This window comes from Botryllus schlosseri, chromosome 2, assembly GCF_051294905.1.
Source record: "Botryllus schlosseri isolate E-star chromosome 2, Bs_hap1, whole genome shotgun sequence".
Taxonomy (NCBI): domain Eukaryota; kingdom Metazoa; phylum Chordata; class Ascidiacea; order Stolidobranchia; family Styelidae; genus Botryllus; species Botryllus schlosseri.
The window spans coordinates 17,892,278-17,914,556 of record NC_137237.1 but is presented as its reverse complement, the minus strand read 5'-3'; the positions used below and the strand labels follow the sequence as shown (position 1 = coordinate 17,914,556).

The following is a 22,279-nucleotide window of genomic DNA, read 5'->3' as shown; positions in this document are numbered from 1 at the left end:
TAACGTTCAAAAGTATTTTTCTCGAAAACTACAGTATATTACTTTTCAGACGCGTCGGGTCTCAGGCTGCAAAATGGCCAGGTCTGCTCTAACAGACTAACTGCAAGGCTATTGGAGCAATGAAAATCAAAATGTGAATATCAGACATTATCCGAGAAAGTGGGCTGTGTCAAAATGGCAACTCTTACGTCGTTTATCATCATAAGACATTGAAAACACTGGCGCGGAACGAGATCTCGAATGTACAGCAATGGCTGTTCGAGAATCACTCGTAACGGTTGATGGAGCCGGACTTTGCACAAATTAATGTCCAGCTCGGCATACAATCGGTTCCTGAATTCCAAGGAAGTGTCGCACAACATGCGTACGAACCCGCCGTCTGAAAAATAAGTAAATATAAATGCAAATCGATATGAAGTACAAAAGACAAAGCAGTGTTGAATGTTTAAAGGGCTATGTATATCAGTCAGGCAAATGGGATTTCGGGAAGCGACCAAAAATTCTCGCATTAAATACTAACCGTCAGGATAACTGTACCCAATTTCCTCTCGCAGTCTCTTGATTGCGTTGTTCTTGAGTCCCTCCAACACAAACAGATGAAATTCCCCGTCAATCACGTGGAATCCGGTAATAACGTCGAGACTTTTGCTGCTTCTTTGGGGTCTGAATGTTTTTGAAAAATGTAAATACACATAGCCTACGCATATATGAAGTCGTGTCTGGTGAGCATCGGATTTGGGTTGCTGGCATGTTGATGACATGGTGCTGGACATGTGATGTTATACTTAACTACTTAACACATGACATCACTCTATTGCTGAGAATGTTCTCCAAATTTTTTTATCTGTGTATACAACCACCTATGTAGTGAAATTATATACACATTACACACATATCATATCCAGCATACCCAGTTGATGAAATACATATTACGCACATTGCAGAATATCGTTTTTTTGTGTATACTGTGTATATAATCGCTGTACCAAGAAGTAGGAATATGACGGTTCGGATATGCGATTTACCGGTTGTTAAATGTTTGTCTATTACAGTGCATTATTTACGTTCAGATTACTTCCGTTAAAAATACAAAGTATTGGCAAACAGAGAGTTTTACGGCAAATCTATACCAGAATGTTCATATGCTGCCATGAGACATAAATTCCTCAAATATTAGTAAACATATACATCAGTAACCATAAATATGCCCCAATCGACTCACTCAGACAGCCTGTATGTAGACAGTGCGGCTTCCGCCACTTTCCGGTCGAATTGGTCAAAGCCGAGAGCGACCAAATTTGTCTCGTTCACGAAATTTTCGAGAGTTTGAAGCAGCCTTTTGTTTTCGTAGTTGAAATAATAGATGACGCGCGCAAACGGACAGGTCTGTCAAAGAGACGGTGACGCAATGCAGGAGATATTTTAGAAAAATCGGAAACTAATTGATTTATACAAGTAACGGCTCACTTTGGCGAATTGTCAATCGTATATGGACGGAATTTTGTGATTGTAATAGTAATTGTGATAGAGGAATCTGTATATGGGATTGCAAAGGAAGGTACACCTGGACTCAGATGCTATTTGAAATCTTCCCTTTTCTTACAAATCATCACTGAGTTTTATGCTTTTTCTCAGATATGCCAAAAGTGCGGCTCCCAAAACAGTTTTGTTAGGTCCTTGAGAGATCACATTGCTTCTAAGCGGAAAAGTCATGCCGAATCAAACACAGCAAGGCCGCTTGATTCAATTAAACATCTACCTGCCCGTGAAAACACTTCAAATTCATCAATTTAACTCGAAGGCATCCATGAGAGGTAAAAAAGGTTGGGAACCACTGGTATAGAGCAACATTTTATCGTGTGGTTAACCCCTAACAATAAACTGAACATAATGTATATCATTAGCAGTTAGGTAACATTTTTGAGCACTACGATGAGCTTGGTTTCGGCATTGATATCATCTTTCGTTTCTCCAATTGCGGTTGTAACTAAATTTTCGCAATAGGTTTTATAGTGGAGCGTTATCAGACATGGATACATGCTATAATGCCACTGACTCTCCTATGATTAAAAGCTCTGTAAAATTTCATAAACACAATACCACAGCGGACATTGCAACAATAAAAGCCCTGACCTGCTCCGTCTCCGTCGGACGCAAGGTAACTTCTTTTAAAGGAAACTTCAGAGACGCGACAACTTTCAACGTTGTCCCGGCGTTCAGATAGTCTCCCGCTGGAAGAGGCGGATTCTCCGGCCGGTCAATCGACCCTGTGACGCCAACGACGCGAGGTACGGCGTCCGCACTATAGGGATTTGACAGCAATTCGGGCAACGGACACGGGCTGACAACACACTGAAAATGAAATTTTGGTAAAATCCATCGTCGGGTGACATCGAACCAATTACACTGGTCAACACATATTTTTAGGCAGACAAAGTAAGAGTGGTTTGGGGGGTTCTGAAGGGCACTGATTCAGAATATGAACTTACTTTTTTTCAAATTAGCTCTTGTTGTGGAGATAACCCATGGGGCTATTTTGACCAAAATCTCACATTTTCGCGGTAATGACGAGATATAAAATTGGCAAATTCGTACTATAAAGTGTAGATATTCAATCTACTTGTTATTTTTACACACAGAAGACTCTTTTAAATCAAAATACTGCCACAGCACTATATTTAGGGGTAACAGATTCATCATAGCTACAGATTTTCACGGCTATCATGTACATAAATAATCTCCAGTCATGTACATAAGTATTTACCTAGATACTCGGCTAACCTGGCATTATTGCAATCAGTTTTAAGTCAGTCACCTACTGTCAATTTGAAATAATCAGTTGGAATATAATATTATTGATATATTTTATATCACAATTGTTTTTTGTTAGATTTTCGCCCGTAAGCTATTTAGTGCAGTTTCTTGCAATGTTCCGGCATTGGTCTGACATGATAAGTTCAATTGTTCATCTCAGGTGCCCTGATATCTTTCTTTTGTTGTTCTGATGTCTTGGTAGAGCCTCTCCCCTTGCTAATCAACAAGATGATCAGGAAATATATCCAGATTTCTGAACAGGAAGTGAACTTCTATGGTCATGTTTGTGCTCAAGTGTTCGATTTGCAGATACAAATTTCCGGACCAACTGTTTGTGGTTGGGTGCTTCATGACCATCTAAAAAGTTTTATTTACTACATCTTATGAGAAATTACATGCAGTGAACTCCTTCCTAATGTGAAATTGGAATCTTTCATCGGTATTCGAATATACCAGATATCAGATTTAAGCTTCTCGTTTGTTAGGGTTACTAGGTACCGGTATACCCACTGTGTTGACTCAGCGGAAAATTATCCATTTACCAGTCAAAAGAAAAGAGACTCATATGAGTATTGTAGTTAAGCCTTCCGAAGACAAATTTATAGTTTTATACTACTCTTTAATCTTGGTAGAATGATCAATTGATACAGGAGAATAAGTCCATCCTCAAGATTACCGGACCACGACTGACCTATCGATCTCGCTTCCCATGACATGCCGCCCTATTTCTTGTCGCTTTCTTTTTCTATACTGTATTCTTTACTTTCATTCAGTGTGCATGCCTCCTCTTTACTACGCCTAGGCCAAGGTGGGTGTCCGATTCCATTGACAAATCCAAGTCGCTTCGACATCTTCCTGTCTATTCATTGTATCGCATTTTTTGTGGTGTATTGAACTGATAAAATTGCTAATAAACCAATGATGATGTATTTCCGTTGTGCAAAAGTACAATTTTCAGGCATGACAAACTACTTTTTTGACAAGCAAATATTTCACATCATGTCATGTTAATATTGATAGAATGACATCATAGGGTTCTTCATAGCTAATTATTTATTTATGCGCAATATAAAAGTAGAAAAAACTACGATTTTCTTCCTACCAAGTGAAATATTAAATGGTAAATACAGTAATTTTGGGTTTTTTAGGTGTATAAATATCTTCTGACAGAGAGCCAATCTGACAAAACTAATGTGATATTCGTAATCAGCAACCTCAAAAACCCCAGAAATGGCTCTCAGATGTTCTGCATAAAAAATTTTTTTTCATTTTGTTGACCAGTGTTATGATTTGCTATTCGCGGTATTTCCATCGGGACGGTTATTTACAACAGGATCATACGATAGCGTATATTTTATTCTTACACTGCTGACCATAGGTGGTCACTGGTCGTCGGACTTTTATTTGAATACACATAAAAGCAGTGATTCTCCAAACTACTCAAAAAAAAATAAGTTGAGCAATGAAGTTTGAGAAGTACTCAAATAAAATGCATTTCGAGATCGCTTTTGCCAGACCTGTGTTGGTAGATAACTTTGCGACAACCTTCATAATTGGCAGACAAATTTTTGCAGCTTATGCAGAATGCCGAACAGTGTCAAATATCTACAGGATCAATCTATACATACACTGTGATGATGTGATTGCACCCGAAAACCCTATCCTACAAAACTTGAATGTAAAAACTACGTTGGAGCAAGAGCAAACATCGCTACAAAACACTCACGGTGAAGGTAAGAGTCGGATTTCCTTTGAGAAGGTCGCGCAGTCGAATCTTGGCAACGCCGTATGGGTCGAACGGACGGTGCCGGTCATGGAACGCATTGCAAGTTGTGTTTTTCGACGACACCAAACCCACATTCGCAATCTTCTTATCGTTGCTATCGGCGCCGAATATGAGAGGCGGTCTGAACGACATTTATAAACCGCGTCAATATGAGCAGTCGCTGGAAAATTGTGGAAAATACTAGACAAGATCCGACAACCATTCAATCAATCTTCCTTTTATTTTCATTCAGTGTGTATGCCCCAACTTTACATCGCCTAGGTCCGAGTGGGCGTCGGATTTCAGAGACTACTCCAAGTCGTTTCGACACTTTCCTATCTTTTCATTGCATCGCATTGTATCGTCTTGTGGTGTTTGAAATGATGAAATTGCTACTAAACTGATATTGATACAGATACTGTATCTTTCTCAGGCTGTCGAGTAGATTTATTCAAAACAATGAAGTGCCCTTCTCTTAGCTCACTTGTGCATATCTCAAAAGTTCAAGAGGAACATTCACAAAGCCTTACGCTGCGTTACAAAGATCTTGAAAATATCGTAACAAGCACAGACATTGTCATATCCATCATGTACCGATGTACGCTATGATTTGATGGACACTAAACAGTCAATATAGTGACATCTGTTTCCATACAAACAACAAATGACAAGATACTGACTTGGCTACATCTGGGACTTTCCGATCTCTATCATGTACTTCGATTGTTAAACCGTCCGAGTGCAGGAATTCGAGCAGCCTTCCCTTCTCCAATGTGCCTGTAATGACGAGGCTGAGATTATTTGTATCGCTGTAACATAGGCTGTAACGTGAAATGACAGACTCACCGAGCAGAATGACGTGTATATCTTGAAAATGGACATTTTCGCTATGGGGTCGAAGAACCGTTTTGTAAATAGGTTGATCAAGGAGTTTGTAGCAACAGTAAACGGGTTGGCAATCGTCCGAAAGGCTGCGGATAGTATGTCATTTACTTATTAATACTCACAATACCAAATGGTTATAAGTTTGGGTTGCTACAAAAGGACAGGAATACTTTGAAACAGCTTACTGGAGGTGAAGAATCAAACACCAACATTGGCTTACAATGGTAAAAAATACAACAAAGTTTCGTCATACAGAAGACAACTTAATCATAAGGGGAATATAGTGATATAACAACAAAGCATGAATGAGCACACAAATAGTCCAAGGAACATGTTGGTACAATCAGGACCAGTAATTCTGGATACTACAAGTCGGTATTCGACTTTCCTTTATTCTCATAAATGGCACAAAACTGATACTGTGAGGGTAGTAACTCAGCTTTCGTAGGCATTGAGGTAAAATTAATACCAACGTCAAAAACGAGCAATAAAACACGGTCCTATAGAAAATCCTATCCAACCAACACATCATTTTGAGATACCGAAACAGGCACGATATTAAATCATCCTGACACTGAAAATAGATTAGGCAGTAGAACAATGTCTCGCGACTAAAGAATATAGAAAGTACGTACCATACGCACAGGTGACAATTATTCATAGTTGTTACTCAAGTAGAAATAGAAGAAATGACGTGAATGTATACTCAAGGACAAGTGGAAGTAGCAATTTCCAAGCATGTAAAAAAAGTCAGTAATTCGTATTATCAGTGTTGGTCGCCGTCAATTAGCGAGAAGCGTGTTGCCAATTAGCGAGATTCGTCTGCGCTGCTCAACAGCACACAATCTCTTGCTGAGTTGGTTTGCGATTTGTACTCGAACGAAATTAGGTCATTGATTGCAGCACACGCGTGCAATCCTCGCTGATATATCGCGTCAACAACAGGCCTGAACAATCGGATCTACAACAGGCCAGGTGCACAAGATATAATCGCTGGCCTAATAAGTTGTATCTGCAACAGGCCTGGTTAGTGGTTACGCTGGCCTGAACGATCGCATCTGCAATAGGCCTGGTGCGCACGATATAATCGTTGACCTGAGGCCTGACCAATGGCATCTGCAATAGGCCTGGTGCACAAGATATCGTCGCTGGCCTGAACTCGGGCCTCGCAGGCTTTGGCACCTATCTACAATCGTTTACAGATAATTCCTTCGATGTCCGCTAATACTCAAACATATCCATCACTGGTAACTTAACATACGCGCAAGTTCGTTAACATGCTTGTATAATCGACATTTACGCATGTACCGCTCATGCAGGGTGCATACTATACATAGGTACCGGTACAGGCTTTTCCCAGAATCTACATGCCATTTTCAGGGTGCGTATTATACATGGGGGAGTATTATACATAGAAAATTACTGTAATCTAATATCATAATCACTTGAAGATATAGTGCAATTGGGCAAAACCGACTCGGGTACTTCGAAAATGTAGAAGTACTTCTTTACTGACCACCTCTGTGCATAGTTCTCCATCTATTATCTTTTGCTGAAAACTCCTACAACCAATGTTCCCTCTAATTTTTGACGAGTCTGCGTACACTCACCAATTCACTGCGCAGACCCTTGGACAACAGTGCGTAACGGCTAAAAAAAAGGTCATCACTTCGAATTTTTTGTGCGCAACTTAGATTTTCTGTGCGCAGAGACCGTGTCAGCACTGCGCATTTGCGCACGTGCGCAGCTTAGAGGGAACATTGCCTACAACCCGTCTTATTTTTTGGGGGGTGGCTATTTTTTCACTTATTCATGATTTTAAAGGCAGGGCTTACGCTGAAATCATTTTGAATTCAAAATTCAGGGAAGGTCTGATTTTCGGAGATCCATCACAAAACATATTCGCCATGACGGCCCTCCCCACCAACCCGACACTGAGCTACAAAGCCGCCCACTCACACGTTTCGGGGGACCGGGGTCCCCGGCAAATCTTTCACGGATTTCACTGTGAGCACGAGCGGGTTCAATTTCCGGTGCAGTGCGTCGGGCATCAGCTTGCCCCCGACGGAAACCGTGACGTACATATCGTCCACGTTCACCGTAGGGTTTGCAAGCCTGGCGGTGATCTCTTTCAGACCTGGGCGCAGAGTAGGGGGACAAGGTAAGCTGCAGAAACACAATAAATCTGATGGGATTACCAGAAAATAAGAGCTCCATTTTGATCGGTATGTTGATTGTTCTCAGCTGCGTTGCGTCCGTGACGACTTTCTTCGGCTCTTTCATTCTTGTAAAATAACCGATTACAATTGATCATCGAGCTACTGCGAAATTGTATTTGCAAACGCACATAGACCATATTTAATTTATTTAATATCTAATTATTTTCCTTTTCTATCTGCATTTGTATGTTCGTTATTTAATCCGAAGCAGTGATTCTTAAGTGGAGTTCAAATAAACCCCAAGGTTTCCCTGAGCCAGTCATAGAGAATTGCCAAAGATCAAGACACACACCTGACTCTTATGATTTGTGATGTCACGCTGGTCTTATCAGTCACTGCGCAGGTGGGATTGGGGTTTAAAATCGAAACCGAAGTCACAATGATTTGCAGTTGATATTCATTATAATCTTTTTGTTGTTTGCGATAATCATGTTTTGATGTTTTCGTTACTTTAAATGTGCGGTTCGCACAAGGCTCAGACATTAGCATAAGAGTTCTCCCGGTTAGTGAAGGTTGAGAACCACTGATCTAAAATTTTGAGTGTAACGAGTAGGGCGATTTTTTTGACATGTCAAAATTTGTCAAAGTTTTGGCAAAATTGTAGCGTTAGGTCAAAAAACGTCAGATTTTTTGACTTCTGTATTTCGTTTGTATCGACGATTTTGCACTGTCGAGGAACTTATCATTTAATATTTTAAAGCTTGTACCCTACTTTTTAGGCCTACCGTTGCAGACGGCCCAGTGTCTCCTCATTGTGAATCATTAACGGTCAAATGAAACAAATAGTTGACATGATTTTATTGTCAAGGTACTGCAATATCCTAACTGAAGCAAGACTGTTTGGGCATTGCGTGGTTCTTATATCAAGAGGGGCATGATGAAAAACAGTGATGTAGCCAACATTGTCAGAATGAAGCAACACGGTGTGTCACCAGCACAACTTCGGTGTTGTCAGCCAACAACTGCTGCTGTTGAACGTTCTTTCTCCGTTCTTGGCAAGCTACTTACTAAGGACGGACACTTTCTACCCGAGAATTTAGCCAAGTATTATTTCTACAATGATACGTGATGTAACTACTGGAATTCTTCATAGGGCCAGAATTCGTTAAAATACTTATTTTTTCGTCTAAAATTTGTCAGTTTTTAAGCCAAAAACGTTTTTTCAGGCAAAACTACTTCGTAATGACATACAGTTCCAACCAGAAATGAGGATGAGCAGTGCAATTTTAACATAATGTGCGAAAACACCTAATTTGCATACGTGAGGTTAAAATTTGGTCAAAATTCAGTTCTTTTAGGTAAAAAAAATCAAAATTTTGATATTAATCAAAATCTTCCGTTTTTAGGTAAACAAAATCGCCCTAGTTATGACTTCTTCAGTAAGATGCTGCTGGCGTGGGTGGCTCGGGTTAGATGACTGTGTTATATCAAGCCTCTCGTCTATATTCTGCTTATCTGTGTATCATATTTCATTCAATTGCATTTTGTGAGTTATCTTATTGAAGTGAACGGCTGACAAACAAAGATTTATCTCTCTCTGCCTCATCGTCGCACTGTGACATCCTGGTTGCCGCTGGCAATTGATGTCAGAGAAGAATGAGCGAATCCACTCAAAAAACACTTTATAATGTTTATAATGTCAACGCGTTGTTAAAAATGATGACTTCTGACCTTTCTTGCTTTTCACTTTGACTTTCAAGGATGATTTTGTTCAATTGTTTCCGGAATTTGGCCTGAAACAGAGGACGATATAAGTTGACAGAAATTGATGAAAGATGTGGGAAAATGAAAGGAAAATGTGATTTATTGTCGTTATATTCAGTGTAGACCAGTGCTTCCCAACCTTTTTGGATGTCTGAGCTGCACTTCAAACTTCAAAGTACGTATGGAGCCGCATGAAAACACGCGGGTAGGCTACTTATAACGAAAATTTGGATTGGCAAGCTCTATACATTTAAATAAACTGAAAATGCATATCATTACTACAACATACTATTATGTCGTTATGTGATAGCTCTTCCTACATTCCAGCAGCTAAAGCACAAGTTAGCGGCGGATTATACGCTGGGTAATATTGGACTTATTGCAGTTTATACTTGACTATGAGCCGTTATTTTGATGTTAGTAAAATTGTGTCGAAATTTACTCTTCACAGAGACGACATATAAAGGTCTATGACCAGCAGAACTCGAGATATATCGTTGTCTGACGGGTATTAATCCATGCGCTTGACGCTAGTCTGCAAAAATTATTATCTTTCCCGGTTTTCAGAAGCGGCCTCGGACGGCTTTAGACATAACTAATATCTCTAGCATTCATATACAGATAATGACTATAACTATTCATAGAAACAGACAACAACTGTCGTCAATTATATTTTGTGCCATATTTAGAGGTCAATCAGAGCCGCAAGAAGGCTACATGGAGCAGCGGTTGGGAATCACTGGTATGGACTTTCAGATGATGGGTTAGGGGTCACCCAATACGTAATTTTTCATTTAAGGCTAATAATTGAAGGTTATAAGCTATATCTTAACACATGTATTTCTGTTATAATTATACAAAAATCCCAACTTTTCGTTCTGATACACTTCTAGGAAATAATATGCAAATGAGTTGACTTAAACAGCATTGCTGCCAACATTACCAATAAGCTCTTCAAAAATTAATGATCGTTCACGTTCAGTAATGTGATATATCCCAACCCGTATTCCTAACATCCATAAGTTGCGAGCTGCCCAGTATACCTCTGTGCTATTCGCATAATACCCCATTCATTTATAACGTTTACATGCATTTATGCATACCTGTCTTAATTTCAATTCATTTATGCGCTTTTTCTCTTGATCGGCGATATCCAGCCCAGCAAGCCTTTCGAAAGAGCTATGAATCCTGTGCAAAGGAAATAATGATAGAGCATGCCTATTGTAGTTGAAAGGAACATCTTGATATTGTACCGTCTCATGTTTCAGAAAGACAGTTTTGAAATAGTGGCATTTCGTAGCATTATTTTCTATTCATATATTATCATATTCATATTTATAGCATAAGCTACATAGATTTGTTGAGAAATCGTAAAAGTCACGATAGGCCAATGAAAATGTAAGGATGGCATTATTTCAAAAACTACTTGACAAAATTACTCCCTCAATTACTTCTAAAACCACTCATTTATAGTTGCATGTCAAGCAGTTTTGGTATGCCCTAGAAGACATTACATGTGATTCTACTTGAGTGATATTTTACAGCATTTGTTTCACTTCATGCCCCACTAAAGAAGTAAAAAAGGACATCAGCCATTTAACGTTCAATCAAAAACACCAAGTTTGAACACCACAAGAAACGAAGCAAATGAAAATTTACTCAATTTAAATAAGAAGGATGCTATATTTTTTCCACCAGTCTTTGAATTCTGGGTGCGGTCGATAAAAGTGAGCAGTGTATCTCAGCTACAATATCAAGTCTGTTGGGCGGTTTGGACTTTACATTCAACAGGGGTGAAAATCATGACTCACGAACCCCATTGTGGTGAAAGACAGTAATTGCATAAGTTGTCGATTTGTAGTTATGATAAAGACACTTGATATTTTCATATTTACCAGCTGCACTCTTATGTATTCATAAAAAACATGATATAACTGTATACTATGCTAAGTCTATGTTACAATGAAATCAGCATCATAGCCCATAGTTGGAAACCCCAGGCCTTTTTCCTACATTAAAGTGATTCATTTTGGTTTTAAAATAAACATACTAACTTTATCTGTTGCGGCGTCTCCAGAGGTTTTTGCGCCGACTTCTCTCTCTCTTTCTCGACCGGTTTTGGGTTTACGTCCTCAATATTGCATGACCCTTTTGGTTGCAAAGAAGTCCAACTTTGAGACTGTTTCGCTACAATGTTGGCAACCTGAATTGACAAATCAACAGTTGACAACTGTAGGTGATATAATAAGCAGAGGTGGTCCGTATTTCCATAATGAAGTACTTGTACTTTTTTTGACTACTCAAGTAGGTTTTGCTTTATTGCACTACTTACTGAAGTGGTTATCTTTTTAGACTGCTTCGACTTCTATGCAAAGATTTTTTGTCCAAAACTACTTACTTTTTATGGCTTGGGTTTTGTAGAGAGTAGTACAGGGATCACTAATACGCAGCCCGCAAGGTCTGATTTGAGATTTGGAAGTACGCTACTGGTAAGTAAAGCATTTTGAAATGCTGAAATTGATTACTGTTTCAAAAAAATTATTCTCCCGCTCCCAACATCACTATTCACCACTAGCTGAACCGGCTTCGGCGATGGCAACAGTATTCCATCGAGGGAGAATCAGCTAATATAAACGGGAATTGGGAATATTGTCTTGACATGCAATGGCCCAGGCACTGCAAAGACCGAGTCGCAAAGAAGAAGGCTTAGTGATTCCCCACAAGATCAAGCTTTAGGGGTAGATAGTCTTTTAGCAGGTACAGAGTCGCACTAGCCCCAATATCGATTCCTTGGTGACTGAAAAGCGTTGTCAGGTGTCGTGTGCAGCTCATAGTTCCAAATAAAATGAAAGCAATAATCATTATTCATGATATTTTTGTTTTATTTGTATTTCTTTAATAAAATAAAACTTCTTTTGTGGTAACCATGCCCGTTGCACAAGTTAGACAGCAGAACGTTGTACTAACGTACAGTTTTTAAAACGCTGTTGCTAAACTGTGTGGCCAATTTTCGATTTTGCATTCTTGCGGCCAGCGACCCATAGCCTCGTTATTTGAAAAGTGGCTCGCGACCTGTTTTGAGTTGGCGACCCCTGAAGTAGTAGAAAGTAGGTTTCGAATAGTTATGAGTGAAATTGGACCGCCTAAATATCTCCTGTATCACAATGACTGAACGTACTTTCGAAATTTGCGCCTATTTGTACTGTCATTCGTCATTCTACGTTGGTTGCTAAGATGACCCTACAATTTCGGAAGACCAGCCTCCGGTTAACTGTTAAAAGCATTCCGCCCCTCAAACAAATCTATCTTTTGAAATGGTTTACTGGAGTACTGTCCATACTTTCATTTTCTAGATGAACTTCTATTTGAACTTCTACTTGAACTCTAAGTAGTTTTAAATGTATTGGAAATCACTACTTCCATTTGTAATTAGGTATGGCATTACTTCTATTTGATTATCAACGCATATTTTGCTACTTCGATTTCATCTCACCCCTTTGCCGGGTGTGCCGTCTTTGCTCGTAGGAAGTCTGAAGGCTTTCGGTCGATCGAATCTCGCTTTGGCAGACACTTTATCTTTGGAGTCCCAGAGTTTGAATTCGAGAGTATGTCCGTACAGATCCATGATATTGTCTTCTGTAATCAACAGTTCGTGGCTGCAACAGAAAGATAGTTGACCACAACATAATTATACTGCAGACATGTTGCTGGTCCATGGACTAATAGGTATAATTCTCATTTGCAAAATATGAGAATAGTTTTAATGGAAATACAACCGATAACAAATGCTGTTATGCAATGTTGTCCAGTTTTTTGTTTTGCAGTCAGTTCAGTTTTTGTTACAAGTATATTTATTACATTACCATTTTGTTTGTAGATGTTTCCTGCTAACCAATCATTTACCAATCATATATCCACGCAAAATTGTTTAGTATGGTAGGACACAGTGATTCAAAATTTGCTGTGCTCACAAGGCTGCGCTAGAGTTGATTAACCAGGCGAGATTTTGCCATCAAATTTCAGCGAAAAAGAATTTGACACACTGGACTGTTTTATGATATTGTAATGAAACAGATATAATGAAATTTGCCGTTGACATGAACAAGTCCTATTGGAATCCTCAAACTGTGGTAGGCCTATGTTCTATTGACAAAGCAGCGAGTGAAGTTGGTGCTACTTATTGAGGGAAATTCGACAAACTCACACAAGCTGCCTCACCTGTTAACCCAGGCAATCCACACCTTGTCCCCGTCATCCCAAGTCTTGATCACCTTAGCATCGTTGTCCGCAGTAAAAACTTTGGCGGCTATTCCGTACGACACGATGTCAGCCACCGTTTGTTCGCATCCAGGAACGATGCTGTATTCGCAATGGAAAAACTGTTGCGGTTTCGGTGCTTCTAGAGTCCTCTTATTTTTCTTAGAAAGCTCTTCCATCAACTTGCAATATTCATCGGAACCTGCGGATCACGATTGGCGTATCAAAAGCGGCAGCGGCATTTGTTTTCGGACAAGGATACTTGGGTCTGGGCACGACCAAGCACTAAGTCATTGGTCCAGAGACCATATCAATGTGATTCTCATGTTCACCGAATAGTTGTGTTTCCCATGACTCCTAATTGATGCTCATCACCAACTCTGATTTTGGTTACAAGTTACCGCTTACCAGTATAGGTATTGGTGTTGTAACCATGGCATTGCATTCATTATATGCGATAGGACGTGATTTTTGAGACATTCATGCTGTCTCGATTATGATTTCAAATATCAGGGTAAGTGGGTGGAGTGAAGCATAGACCTTGACCCGTAGCGACACCCGACACCGATATACAAATACACATTTACATGTGACCATGGAGAACGCTAGCCTTCGGTGGTCACGGGGAACACATAAGTCCTATCTTTCCTACTTAACAATAGGCAGAGAGAATAATTGGCAGGTGGGACTGTGAGAGGGTTACGGTGCCATCAATTATGCCCATTTGCTGTATGAGAGGGATTTCAAAACAAAAAATATATATAATCTTAGAAAAGCTGGGTACCGTAATCCGTTGGATTGTGTTTCGATTGTTTCTCACCTTTGGAACAAGCAATCACAGTTGAAACTGTTAAAACAACACGATGTTCTGATTTCGCTTTTTCTTTAGACTCATTTGTTGTGCAGGGTGAGGACTCCGCTTTTTCCGGTGGAGGCGATTCCGGAGCGATATTTTCGTTTTCCATGACTTTCATGGATGAGGTTTCTTCATCTATTGCAATGCTGTTTTCTTTGGAGTTCATTTTGCTTTCTTCAACACATTTCATCGGCCATTGAAACGAAGTCTGGCATTCTTCACATGTAGGCCTACTTCGCAATGCATGTCCAGAATCGCAGCCTCTACGGTAGTCATGACAACGCGAGGCTGTGAGAATGGTCACAATAACAGACGGTAGAGGGCAGGAAAGCGTCGTAAATCCTCTCTTGAGCCCATCTCCAGGGATTTCTAAAAGTTTCTAAAAGTTTTAGAAATCCCTGACCTATCTCACAGATTCTTGGACGAGATTTGTCGGATACGGGCAATGATGTATAATATATATACAATGATTGGAAACTTCAGTGAGCTCTGTGTTTGAGCGCTCGCGAGTCATGCTTCACCGGAGTTATGGTTATTTTGTAAAAAAGGGTTAGTTGGCAAGTTTTCTTTGGGATCTAGCGTTACCGCAGTGGAAAGTTTCTATCCTGACCTCTGTTCATGGTGAAATGAGTACGCACTGTGCCGGTTTTGACCACTACTGCGCAAGAGGGACTCACAATAGGTTAGAAAGTTCCTGTCCATTTCAGGTTTGATAGACTTGTGCACAGCCAATGATTGATAAATGATTGTTCACAACGTATTAGTCATTTATATTGTCCTCCAGTTTGTCAACGCTTACAGGTATAGTTGACTTGAAAGATGGTGACTTCCAAGAAGTGGACGGAATAGAGACAGTCCAACATTCCCCTTCACTCAACAAATTTCAAGACTTACACATCACCATCGATTCCTTCAACAGTCAAGGTGATCATGGGAGAAGTTGATCAAATCCGAGCGTCATAACAATGTCTCGTCGCGTGGGTAAGCCTATTACAGAAGCAGGATTTCAAACACCTTAAATACCTCACGTCTTCATGGACTCTTAAATGCGCTGATACTAGTTGTTACTAAATTTCAATGAGGATACCAACACCACAATATCATTGAGAATTTCATGCAGGGTGTAGATATTTCATTTACTTTAACACTTAAAAACTGCATAACACATTACTAACGTACCAGAAAACATCTTTTGTTACTATGCCAGAATTTCTTGTTATCAAAATTCAGAATAACAAGAACCAAAATCTTAGTCAACGGAAAGGATTTAAGTCAAGTAAATATGTAGCAAGAGCAATATGAACCATTCAATTAATGTACTACGTGCAATATCCATCTATTTTTGTTGCAATTTATGAAACTGAGCAGTGATATCATGACCAATCGGATAACTGTGCCTAATAGTTGATAACGTCAATAGGCCTGGTTACATGTTCGACTCGACTTGGCGTTCAAGTCGTCTCCGGTGACGTCACGCCTCATCTCTGAGCTGACTCGTAAAAGGGCCCTGTTTACATGATCCATCTGGAAGCTGTACAGTGGACGACCGGGTGTCGCTTTACCTCTTACAAATTAATATTCGTAGTAAGTCTGGTGGGGTGGGCAAAGGTACAACGACAATGTGTGTTTGGTCGTACTCTGAAACGTTTCTTATCATCGAAATTTACGAGGATGATGAGATACTCATAAGATGGATATTTGTAGAGGAAAATAATCATGTTCATATCATGATTGTACAGGAAAACAACAAGTATAAGTTATCAGCTAGCTTTTTCGGTGTCAACGAAGATGGGCCGTGGAGTAGGCGGGAGTAACTACTGTTTTGATATTTCAGGCATGCGATTAAAATAAGGTCATTAACACTCAAGTGACCCACTTGAAAACCCCATGTGGCCTCTGAGTTGTTCGGCCGCTCCTCTGTAACAGACTACCCTATGTATGCTGGTGACTCAAGAGTCACGACAGCAACTACTGCAGAGACTTTATTGAAGCATCTTGTCGGCATGATATACCAAATAGGAAGTCAACAATACCAAAAATGTCTATAAAAACTGTCATAAAGAGCACTACTACTAAACTGCTACCCACCAATTAAACTCTGAGAAGTGCCTATTTCAGCACCCTCACAACAAACGCATAGGCTACCATGAATACAATCTCAAAACCAACAATATTAAAAATGCAAGCTGAAATTGTGAACACCCGCACGACCGCATCATATCAGCAGAACACTATAACCCAGAACTAAATACAAAGCAATAATCCCAACACCGCTGCGCTTCATCATCACCAGGAGAGTCACAAATCTCCATTTCATCCTCCCGGGAGAGACATCAGCTCCACCCCATCACACGCGCGCTCACATCAGTTTAGCCAGTGGAACAGTATATCTACGAAATGCAGCAATCGTTCATGTATTCCCGTATCGATGTAGCACACTGCATAGTTCACCATGCATGTCGTTGTCGAATTGTAATACCGGTACAATCCACATACCTTCACAACTGCAGTCTGAGAAGCAGAAATACAGATGTAACGTTTTACCTTGTTTGCCATTTTATGTAGCTGATGACAGCAACTAGGCTACTACAGATCGAAGCGTCGCAGTCAAATATCAAAGAACACATAGGGAATCGCTAATAAAACTGTCATAAAAGAGCAAGGTTGCTACACCGGTACTGGTGAATTACATGTATTCCATCGTAAACAAGCGAGCACTTACAAAGTAACCCCACTTTTCCTTGCCATGTTTGGCCAATTTCTCAACAACAGATGAAAAGCATGAATTACGATGCCAAGGGCCCGCGCGGGAAAAACCAGCGCCGTCGATGGCCGAATACTCAAGCCGATCGTAAACCACATTACACGACAGCTTGAGGCTCGAGTCGACTTGGGGCAGTTTGCCTTTCTCTCTTCATCGAATACGAGAGAGTCGGATCGACGAGTCAGCTTCGAAGCTGACTTAAACCGTCATGTAAATGGGCCTAATGTTTCTTGTCACGTAATAAAAAACAAATCTGACAAGGCAAAAATTATCCCAATAATGGATCCAGACTCAATCTCTCGGTGATAATGAGGTTCGCTGGATGGATTGACAAAAATGTCTGTATCAAATATATTATTGCTGTTGTTTTCTTATCGCCTTGATAAATTTCCCTGCTCACGAGTTTCGTTGATTTGGGGGTTGCCGTTTCTGCGGCATAAGAATATCTCCAGTTTTGCAGTAGCGCCAAGAAATATTTTACCATCTAGTATGCAGGTGTAGCAATAATCATTTGTAATGCAATATGGCTTAAAATGGCTGTTGAAGCTGGACTTGGTTGTCATATTCACAAGACAAACAAAATAATCCACATATCGCATTGTAGCTCTCATCTCCTCGCCTCTAGCACTCGGATAATATGCATAATCTTTTATCAAGACTATTTTTCCCCCCACCAATTGATCTAACTAGTATCAATCCAAGCCGGCACAAATCGGCAAAGTGGGCGTTGGTAGAGGTTTTCGCCCACCCCGGTGTGAAACATTACCTCGCCATGCTGACGCAACCAGCTATTGAGAGGAGCACAACATATCACGCCAGGTTGATGTGAATAATACCAAACATGGAGTGATTATCCTCAATGTAATTCTAGTGCTTGGTTTTGCCGATGCAATAAAGTTCGGAACAATGCCGATTCTCATCATTGATAGGGATTCAACGTTCTTAACCGGGAAAAAGTTATATATATTATCATTTAAGCAACCATTGTAGCCTACAATGATAGTTTCCGGTTAGTTCTGGTTTTATATTATGATGGTACTATCGCTATATTGATACTATACTATATAAAAGTACTTGGGTTGACTACGAACTATAACCTACGGGTTAGTAAACTATATACGAACGCTTCTCTTTTAATAAATCAGGTGACGTAAATGAAGCCAGAAAATTTTCAAATCCTCTTTTAACAATCCCTCCAGGTTCTGCATCTATTTTGACGCTCACCCACAGCATCTATTGATTTCTTAGGCTGTACCGTACATGCATGTATTCCACCGATGCTAAAATGCCTAGTAGCTAGTCGCTACTTTGATAAATGTGCATCGTTAAAAGTTATGTTACATTTTAGTATGCCGTACTGCCTCACTATGCTCACGAAACCAACTAAAACTAAACCAATTAGGGAAAATCGGTGAAATATTAAGCCAGGAAGGTCGATTGCAGCGCTCCCCCACAGTCGACATAACGCCATTCCGTACTTCCGCTCAAGCATATCCCGCTAAGGACTGATTTCGCCGCGAACGAATCTTACAGCGTTAAGAGGCGTGGAAGTTTCCAATCATTGTATAATGTATATATATCACTGCTCCAAAACTACTCCAAAGACCCGAAAACAGATCAAACTTCACTATCACATCACTCAGCTATTATGTCACATTTCTTGTTCTTGATAATAAACATGACCCGTTGATGATTCGGGAATAGAAATTGTGATTTGGTCTTGGACATAACCGTTCGTATAATCAATTGAATTCGGTCACATTCTGGGTGATCTCTGGTCTCTTTATCCATGTTAATATCGCCGGTGGTGAGCAAGGTAGTTATATGCCCCTCAGCGGTAACTCTAGCAGTATATTGTTCGGCCATAGTGCCCTATATGGTGTCGACACAGGCAAATCTCACGCCTCAGTGAAATTGTTTCACGTCACAATTTCCATTTGGCTACAGGCAATTTGACGGTCATTTTTGACCGGCTTGCCGAGCATTAAATTTGGTAAAACGGGTATCAATCGAAAGCTGACTCTGCACTGATTACGAAAATATAAATTTTATTCCGCTCGTGGCCCTGGAACTCCCACAATCAGCCTTGAATTTTTCATTGTTATGGAGATTGGCATTGAGACGCAACAATACTGTCTGGCGAAACGAGAGAGTAGTTCAAGAGAAAAAGTTTCAGACAGCATTGTTCAGCATTGTTGCGTCCCAATGCCAATCTCCATAACAATGAAAAATTCAAGGCTGATTGTGGGAGTTCCAGGGCCACGAGCGGAATAAAATTTATATTTTCGTAATCAGTGCAGAGTCAGCTTTCGATTGATACCTGTTTTACCAAATTTAATGCTCGGCAAGCCGGTCAAAAATGACCGTCAAATTGCCTGTAGCCAAATGGAAATTATGACGTGATACAATTTCAATGAGGCGTGAGATTTGCCTGTGTCGACACCATATAGGACACTATGGTTCGGCGATTGGACCTATATATTTCAGGGGTTCTCAACCAGGGGTGCGTGGACTCCTTCGGGGTACGAAGCAACACATCAGGCGTACGAAATGCATTTTTTAAATAGGCCTATGTTAGCTTAAAATTATTTTGCTAAAACAAACAAAAATTGGAATATTTTCTGGGCCAATTTATTCATAAGAAAATTATTCTTCGCGCTACGCGCGGTTTTATGTGAATATAGGCTTTTTGATTTAATATAAGTAGGCTACCATCAGAAATCGTGTTGGAAATGGACACTGGATAGGGGTACGAGAAATCTTATTATAAGCACAAGGACTACATTCGCTAAAATTTTTAAGGAACTCTGCTATTACTATGGCACAATAATTGTTATAATTAAGTTATTATTGATCTGTTCCACCACGCGAAGGCCAATCAAACGCTAATTTATTTGACTTTGGCAATGACATGAACTTATTGGGCCTACTTATTGGGACAATGATAGAAACCCAGATTAGGCTACACTGCTCCAGTGCTCTGATATCTAATCATTCTTTGATGAATTTCAAAATATATCTACCTATAATCGTGGAAAGTCAAATGTCCGCTATGGCTGCAATATTATAACGAGACAGCTTTGGCGATAGGGTTCTGGTTTAAATCAGGCTGATTTAAATCAGTGTGATTTAAATCAGGTTTTTTTCGTTGATTTTTGATTTTAATTTTACCACTTTGATTTTATTGATTATTTTGATTTTTTCAAATTTTCGGACGAGATGCGTGAATGTTATTTATTATCGAACAATCATGTGCAATTGTGCATTTTATATGAAGCAGAGGTAGCATCTCGTCACCAGCACCGGTATAGCTCAGCTATTTGACAGACAGGCGGGAAAAGAGCAAATAGCGATAGTCAATCAATATGTTAGCGTTTTGCTGTGGATACTAGTTAGTTGTCTGTGACATGTTGCTGCTATTTCCGAGGCACTGGTGGGAGACCACAAACGCAGAGCAATTCGGAGTCGCTATCGAATTCGAAATATTCCCTCATCTCTGATCCAGTTTGCTGGCAGAAACCAATCCTTCGGTCAAGATGAAGATGCAACTATTATGGATGGTCCCGATTTGACTCAAAATGTTTTCTCGCTACTAGAACAAATCAGTAATGATTCGGGTGAACCATCATTAATGCATATGTTGAACGTTTTCAGCTATCTGGATGATGATTCACAGCCCAACATTATTGAAGTTTAAGCGTAATCCTTCATCACCTTGATTGACATGGTAGTCATTCATCCCATTTTCTTTTGTTCGTGTTGTTGTTGTTATTATGCGTAAAAAAACAAAAAAATCAAAAAAATCATGATTTGAATTATTTATTTGATTAAAATCGATTTTAATCAAGGGCAAAATGATTTAAACCAGAACCCTATTTGGCGATGTCATGGTGCATTTGTCCTCTCACATGGTGTTGGTGTCTATATCTCAATATTTTGACAAATTATGCAGCAGAGCACAAGAACAATTTGATTCAAATATTTGAAATTGTGATTTTTTTCGTGCCAGGCGTGCATACTATAGTACAATAGTAAATTACATTTTCAGGATGTTGGTGGAATGCCAGTCTGCAAGGTTCCATCAAATAAGGCCTTCTTGGAAATCATAAATTGGGTATCCAAATTATATATTGATGCTGCGGCGTCATCAAAAACTAGGAAATTGGCCCGCGAGCACATTTGAGTTTGAGACCCCCTGCTTTAGATCTTCAGAATGTAGAAACTCGTACTAAGTGTCCGTATACGACTGGTAAATACAGTGAATTTAATAGTAGCCTACGATTACATGATAATAAATGTTCTGCGGCCCGCAGCACTTTTTGATGTTATAACAATATGGCCCATTATACATGGGAAGTTGAGAACCTCTGGGCTATGGTATCTTTATGGAAATATCTCTCATCGGTACCATATTCGGGACTTTTCCATATAAATATACAGTAGCATGTTACGACGCAGCAGTAGACTACTACTTATCCAAAAATTTCTTGGGTCATGAAAATGTTGGCCAAGCTGCTCACCCGGACACAGGGAATATTTGACAATTTGAAGATGGTTGGAAATTTCCAAAGCAGTCGAACCGGAAATTTGCAATGAAAAACTCTTATTCATCAATATATATTGTAAACGACTTAGTTCAAAAGAATGAGGTTTCCTCCGGATCAGAAAAATATTTCGGTAAAGGTGAATGGAAGTAGGCATAAAAGGACAGGGGTACAAAAATCTGGTGGTATTCATTATGTGACGGGAGGCGATGTCGATATATGAGACCCGAGTGCTGAAAGTATATATTTATTATTTCATTTAGTCTTAGGTATGGGTATCAGAAAGGGCAGCAAATAGTTATCCACTCATTGCATTGATGTTTTTGTTTATCACTATGGTATGCAATATACAAATGATTCAGCAGCTGGCTATAGGCCAGAGGTGGGCAAACTACGGCCCGCGGGCCGCATGCGGCCCGCAACACCGTTCTGTGCGGCCCGCGAGAGTCAATGGAAACTTCTTTTAAATAT

General features: G+C 39.9%; 1 protein-coding gene and 1 long non-coding RNA gene across 2 annotated transcripts in view; one reads left to right on the top strand and one right to left on the bottom strand.

Annotated features, from left to right (window-relative positions):
* Positions 1–14,775, bottom strand: part of LOC145433932 (uncharacterized) — a 32,383-nt gene extending 17,608 nt beyond the window's left edge. Inside the window, exons 1-15 of the mRNA XM_080311187.1 lie at positions 14,465–14,775; positions 13,606–13,846; positions 12,881–13,043; positions 11,442–11,590; positions 10,491–10,575; positions 9,355–9,416; positions 7,663–7,748; positions 7,424–7,601; positions 5,426–5,550; positions 5,260–5,356; positions 4,541–4,721; positions 2,134–2,352; positions 1,223–1,386; positions 521–663; positions 189–379 (exon numbers count right to left, since the gene is read on the bottom strand). Of these exons, the coding sequence (XP_080167313.1) occupies positions 189–379; positions 521–663; positions 1,223–1,386; positions 2,134–2,352; positions 4,541–4,721; positions 5,260–5,356; positions 5,426–5,550; positions 7,424–7,601; positions 7,663–7,748; positions 9,355–9,416; positions 10,491–10,575; positions 11,442–11,590; positions 12,881–13,043; positions 13,606–13,846; positions 14,465–14,690 (2,310 nt within the window). The 5' untranslated portion in view covers positions 14,691–14,775. The remainder of the gene's footprint in view (positions 1–188; positions 380–520; positions 664–1,222; positions 1,387–2,133; positions 2,353–4,540; positions 4,722–5,259; positions 5,357–5,425; positions 5,551–7,423; positions 7,602–7,662; positions 7,749–9,354; positions 9,417–10,490; positions 10,576–11,441; positions 11,591–12,880; positions 13,044–13,605; positions 13,847–14,464) is intronic.
* On the top strand, positions 1,383–7,604 carry LOC145433941 (uncharacterized). Its single transcript, XR_013913232.1, has 2 exons — positions 1,383–1,765; positions 1,815–7,604. It is a non-coding gene; the product is annotated as an uncharacterized LOC145433941 (long non-coding RNA).
* Positions 14,776–22,279: the final 7,504 nt, after the last annotated feature.